The sequence below is a fragment of the Lygodium microphyllum genome, chromosome 15 (genome assembly GCF_053477565.2).
Source record: "Lygodium microphyllum isolate KBCC chromosome 15, Lygodium_microphyllum_v1.1.10, whole genome shotgun sequence".
NCBI classification, from domain to species: Eukaryota; Viridiplantae; Streptophyta; class Polypodiopsida; order Schizaeales; family Lygodiaceae; genus Lygodium; species Lygodium microphyllum.
The window spans coordinates 101,917,033-101,923,129 of record NC_141149.1 but is presented as its reverse complement, the minus strand read 5'-3'; the positions used below and the strand labels follow the sequence as shown (position 1 = coordinate 101,923,129).

Genomic DNA, 6,097 nt, shown 5'->3' with positions numbered 1-6,097 from the left:
GGCTAAGGAGGCTGTCTAAATAACAATGAACTACCAAAATCATTCTCCAACCAAAGCTTTTTTAGGTATGACTCCACACGAAGCATTTTTTGATACAATACCCAATATGTTTCACTTACATGTATTTGGAAGCATTCAATATATTCACATATCAAATAGTAAGAGAACAAAGCTAGATTTTGAGTCAAATATGAACCTACGGAGAGAGCCTATAAATTATATATTCCACAAAGCATTCAACAAACTAAAGTAGCCTTGCCAAAGGAATTTGTCAATAGAGAATTTTAGTTCTTCGTATTATTTCTTGGATATTAAAGTGTGGAGAAATTCTAGAATGCTTCTTACACAAGCAATGTATATTAAAGAAATACTAGAGTGGTTTTAATATGTGACTGATACAAAACCTATGTCTACTCCTCTTCAAACTAATGAGAAGTGCCTTTTTTCTTAGATGATATGCCTAGTGATGTAACACTTTAGAGGCAACTTGTGGGAAGTTTGATATATCTACCCATAACTTGACCAAATATAACTTATGCAATGAGTCATCTTAGCTAATTCATGGATGACCCAAATGAGTTACATTGGAAGGCAATTAAATGTTTACTTAGATACCTCAAAGGTACTTTCAATTGGGGGTTTCTCTCTCTACACATGATTTAGTACTATCTATATTTTGTGATACAAATTGGATATAAAATATCAATGATAGAAAATTGATATCAACATATATCTTTTATCTTGGATTTGGTGCAAATCTTGGAAAAGTAAGAAGTGGTTTATAATGTCATTATCCCCTAAAGAGGTAGAGCATAATGGAGTAAAGAATGCAATTTGTGAATGTGTTTGGTTGACGAGGTTTTAGATGTTCCTAGTGGTTCAACTTTGATTCTGTGATAATAACAATTGTATTCAACTTGCTAAAACTCCAATATTTTATGGTCGTAGCAAATATATTAAAATACCCTATCATTTTATTCTTATGAAGATTCAGACAAAGGAAGTTGAACTTGTGTATTGCTAAATAGATGGGCAAGTTGCAAATATTCTTACAAAATCACTAAGCAAAGCTAAGTTTGAGTCATTCAAGTCTACGATGAGCATCAAAGAAAACACACTAATAATTAAGAGAAAGAATTGAAGGATTTAATGATCTTTGTTTTCTTCATCAACAATAATGTATCATGATTACTTTGCATATACTTATAGTGCACTTGTCAAAAGCTTCTTACCAATACCCATGTTGCTTGGACTCTCGTCTTCACATACTTGTGTCCTACACATGCTCAAGCAAGTTTCCTACCCTTTTTGTCGAGAAATTGTGAAAATTTTGGGTGAATATAAGAAAGTATACATGTAAACACACAAAGATGTGTGTAATACATGTATGTATAAAATGCACTCAAGTTTGCAAAATCTATGGAGGTCACAATAGACAAGACGAGAGCAAGAGCAAGATTTAACCTATAGAAAGTGACTAGAGAGGTCTACAAAGAAAGTAGTTGATTTCAAAGTTCAAATCAGCTGAAATTTGAAATAATCAACCTTTTAATTGGTGTGATGCACCTAATGGTGCTACACTTTATGAGCAATAGGCAAGTCTCAAAAGTTCAATACTTTGGCCCTTGTTTTAGCCATAGTTATCATTTATTCACTGGATTCTAGTAGGTGATTAAAGCCTCTACATGCAGTGGACTGTGAAATAGATAATGGAAGCCCCAAATAACTATTTTTGGCTCTTGATTGACCAGTTTGTGATGAAACCACCCTTTCAGTGATTACATCACATTGTTTTATAACAGCTTTCTATGTGAACACAATAATTTTACCAAAAACACTGCATGGTGAGGATTCTCAGACATTTTGGGATCACACACTGCAACAATGATTGGGGAGTTGAATGCCAACCAAAAGTTCAATGCCTCCAATAAGCTTAATTTCAAAGGCAGTCCCCTTGAATAAAGACATCTCCAAAATAGATATGGAAGAGTTTCAGGATGAAGCTTGCATCTACTGCACATCTGATTGCCCCAGACATGTTTTAGACAAAAGAACCTTGCATCTACTGCACGTCTGATTGCCCCAAACATGTTTTAGACAAAAGAACCTTGTTTGTTTAAACAAAGCTGGAAAGATTCAAAGTTACTTTGTGATGGTCAGGCCTGCTATACCTTGGTGGTCTTGCTTTGATAATACTCATGGAGGTGTGCAACCATTGGTGGTGTCCAGTATTGTACTCTGTGCACACCAATGAAAGATGACTTTGTAAAATTGAGCTAATGGTTGGATTTGAATAACCGGTCGATGAGCAGCATTGTTTAGTAATGACTACAGCTAACTGCAGAGCTGACCACACCAAGAAATTGTTTAGTAAAGACTTTACTCAAAATAAGATAATGATAAGCATACTGATGTCAGACAGCTTTAGGGAACAGGTACAGGAGGGGGGATGGGGGCAGGAATTGCCATCCTGTCACCATGAGAGGGGCCTCTAACATGGGGATAGGACTGGGACACTACAGGGACAGGATGGGAAGCTAGAAAATGGCCATTCACTGTTACTATGATGGTAGGAGTTTGCACAACAATCTGTTGCAAAATAGATCCTTGTACACAGTCCACTATATTTCTTACTAAGCAGAGTCGGAAGAAAAAGGAGAGACTTTCAGGAATGATATCAATTTCTTATAAACCCAACGTAGGACCACCAGACAGGATTTCATCTCATTCTATGCCATGAGAAAAGGTAATCACATAATACCTAAAGCTACAAAGCCAGGAGTGCAGCATCTAATATCCCAACACTAACATGATCATCCAGGGTGCTCTCATAAGGCTCAGTTTTGGCAATGTGTTTGTCAAAGTTTTGCAGGGCCAAAAATTACCAGATTCGTATATCTGACCCAATATTTCACAGAAACCTTGTCAACCCTAGAATCTGCTTTGCCTTTGATACAAAAACTTGAGCAGCCTCTCACTGCTATTCTTTACCCAAACAGTTCTTGGATCTCTAAGAAGCTCAGAAGGAGAGTAGGCATAGCTGAAACATCATCTGGAGGGATCAAAAATTTTTCACTCACAAATGTATTTATCAGAACAGTCTTATTTAGATTGATGAACTCCTACAATCCTTCTCATTCCAGATTTTCTGATGCAAGATGGCTGTCTATTCAGCTCAGCGATGGTCACAGAGGTAAAGCCATCATGTAACAGCAGGAGTTCAGAATGCCGAAGCCTCTAACTCCAACTTTCGTGTCCTGCAATCCCACTCTTACAAACACGCTTTCTGCATTTTCTGAATAAATGAATTGCCAATCTTGGTGGACTTCATTACAGATCTTTTGGATGAATGCGTAACCACCAAACCATAAGTCACATCAGCATCTATGTGTAATCTGTTTGATGATCAAGCTTGATTTATCTCCATTCTCTCATCCCAAACTTTCCTGAATGAGCCACTAAAAATATCAGCAGAGTGCACAATTAGTTTCACGTACACAGGAGGCCAAAGGAAGGAGTATCATTGATATGTGACACAAAGCAATCCTTAGACAACTTTGCCGAAGTGTGTGACAAAATTATACTTCTATAAGAACAAGCTATGCAAATAAATAAAGTTGTGGAAAGCTCCACTGTTGTCATTCCTAATCATTGCATTCTCAAATTCAAATCCCAATAGCCATTTTGCAGTATTTCAACAGCCAGGCTTTAGTGTTTTCCAAGTAATTCTCCTCAACTTGATGATCAGCCACAGCAATCTTCAGCCAGTCTGTACAGAAAATACTTCCATTTATGTTGTTCATCATTGATAAACATAGCAAAAGAACCTCCTCGATGTTGCTTGCCCAAACCAGTCAAAATATAATCTACAGTACTAAAATTCAAGATGTAACAAAGAGAAGATGCTTGAGGAGGCTTTCATAAATACTTTGGAAGCTCAACTTTCTCATTCAATAGGGAAAAATTCTGGTGGCTGTTGAACTGTAGTTTCTGAAAGTGCAATTATTTCAATTTCTACAACATTGTATGTCCCTCGATTACATCAATTTACATGGGATTACTTTGTATGCGTGCCTGCAAATTGCAATGGCCAACTGTAATCCATTGGTTTACATCCCCAGATTTACAGCGTAATTGCAACAGAGTCTGCCATCAGGTCTAGCACCTATTCCTTTCCAATCTCCAGACTTCCTTGTAAAGTTCTTTCTTTCTTTCATGGGCCAATGCCCGACCACTTAGATTGTAGGTATAACTTCTTTGCAGCTTAAAATATGGCACACAAATGCAAGCCATGAACTGGAAATGTTGAAGACACGATAGTTTCTCCAAACATACTGCTCAGAATTTGTGAAATCATAAACATGAGTTTGGATCTCAAGCAGTTTGGGCCGTCTTCGCATCACCATCGGTCTCCAGCTTTAAAGAAGCCAACAGTTTTGGCCATGTCTGTGGTATGCCACCAGCCACATCAAAATCCAGGAGTTTCCCTTGCCTGCGATAATAATCTTCAACTGGTTTGCTCTGTCAAACAAGAGAATATAAATGTGACCACAGTCCGCATAAATCTGCTTCATGCTAAACCGCTGATTGACAGGAAACATAAAGTAATATACCTCTTCAGCATAGATCCGTAATCTCTCTCTCACCACTTCCTCTGTGTCATCTTCACGGATGGTTAGTTTTGTTGCACAGGCTGGGGGAGGTAATAATGCAGGCATAAGAATCCTTGGGCTTCCATCATTGCCCCCCATATCAATGTCTGCAACATTAAAATTGATGCCACATGAACTGCAAATTCTCCTCCCAAGGCATTTCTTTATCAAGACATCTTCCCTTAACCGTAGGTTCAGGACCAGATTCACTTCTGTGATTTGATCAAGTATTTCCTGCATACATCAAGCTCATAAATCTTGAAACATCACATACTCCTTAAGTAATGTACCTGCATGAGAAGCCCACAGCACGGATGGATGCTCTTACTGCTTGGCTCTGTGTTCGAGGAAAACCATCTAAGATGAAGCCTTTCTCACCAGATTCTGTCACTTGGTATAGCCGTTTTGTTAAGAGGTCTAACACGATATCATCAGATACCAGTTGGCCATGGTTCACTAGATTCTTCAGCTAAGTTCAAAATCAGGAGACCATCATAAGGTCTCGGGGAATAACACAACAAGCTTGTGATATTTCCACACACCATGACTACAAAGTTACCTTTTGTGCCACCGGTGTCGATTTAGATAGTTCTTCTCTTACAAGATCACCCATGGCTATGTGAGGCACACCGAGGCGTTTTGAAAGCATGCTGGCATATGTTCCTTTGCCAACCCCTGGACATCCCAGAAAGACCAATTTTGTTGCTTTATGTCTCTCATTCTCGTCAGGCACATCTGGTATGCTTAAGGACTCAAATGAGAAGGCAGCTGATAACTTGGGAGGCTTGCGGTAAATTGCACTGCGTGTGACTGCTGTCAACACCCTCATTCTCAAGGCACACAAGATGGCTGGATCACAAAGATGGGCATCGAATGAAACAGATAAATGGTGTGAACCAACTGTACTTATTTTGATGCTCTCTCGAGTCTCTCTCCATACACAGACAAATTTCAAATATGCAGACATGTTTCAAATTTAGAAAGATGCACTGACAAATTTCAAATTAAAAAAATCTTAGTGCTCTCTCTCTCTCTCTCTCTCTCTCTCTCTCTCTCTCTCTCTCTCTCTCTCTCTCTCTCTCTCTCTCTCTCTCTCTCTCTCTCTCTCTCTCTGCATACACACAAATTTCACAGGAACTAATGATAATTACCAGAGCAGCACACACAGACAGACCTGACAAGCAACTGAATGCTAGAGAAATTCTGGGCAGTGGGGAGGCAGAGAGAAGCAGACAAACCTTGTATTTCTGAGGACTTCTCAACCCACGAGATGAATGATACCTAAAAGCTTGATTTGAAGAGGACCCAATAATCAATTCGCATCAATCAAACAATGGGTAGTTCTGCTCCAATGAATTAACGAAAGGAACGACAGGGGCTGCGTGGGGGGAAGGCGGGACAACTGCCTTCCCCGCTTTAGTCAAAAAAGTTCCTCCCCCACACAT

The 6,097-nt window shown here is 38.9% G+C and overlaps 1 protein-coding gene across 1 annotated transcript; it reads right to left on the bottom strand.

Annotated features, from left to right (window-relative positions):
* Positions 1–3,925: 3,925 nt before the first annotated feature.
* On the bottom strand, positions 3,926–5,895 carry LOC148024837 (putative adenylate kinase 6, chloroplastic). The gene is made up of 5 exons (XM_087694503.1): positions 5,804–5,895; positions 5,212–5,501; positions 4,981–5,121; positions 4,614–4,886; positions 3,926–4,521 (listed from the first exon to the last, which is right to left on the bottom strand). The coding sequence occupies exons 2-5, from the start codon at positions 5,479–5,481 to the stop codon at positions 4,375–4,377; spliced, it is 831 nt and encodes a 276-aa protein (XP_087550629.1). The 5' UTR covers positions 5,482–5,501; positions 5,804–5,895; the 3' UTR covers positions 3,926–4,374.
* Between the last annotated feature and the right edge of the window lie 202 nt (positions 5,896–6,097).

Coding starts and splice junctions, on each gene's coding strand:
- LOC148024837 (XM_087694503.1), bottom strand. CDS start 5,481: ATGAGGGTGTTGACAGCAGTCACACGCAGTGCAATTTACCGCAAGCCT. Junction 5,122..5,211: donor CGACACCGGTGGCACAAAAG/GTAACTTTGTAG, acceptor TTTTGAACTTAG/CTGAAGAATCTAGTGAACCA. Junction 4,522..4,613: donor TACGGATCTATGCTGAAGAG/GTATATTACTTT, acceptor CTTGTTTGACAG/AGCAAACCAGTTGAAGATTA.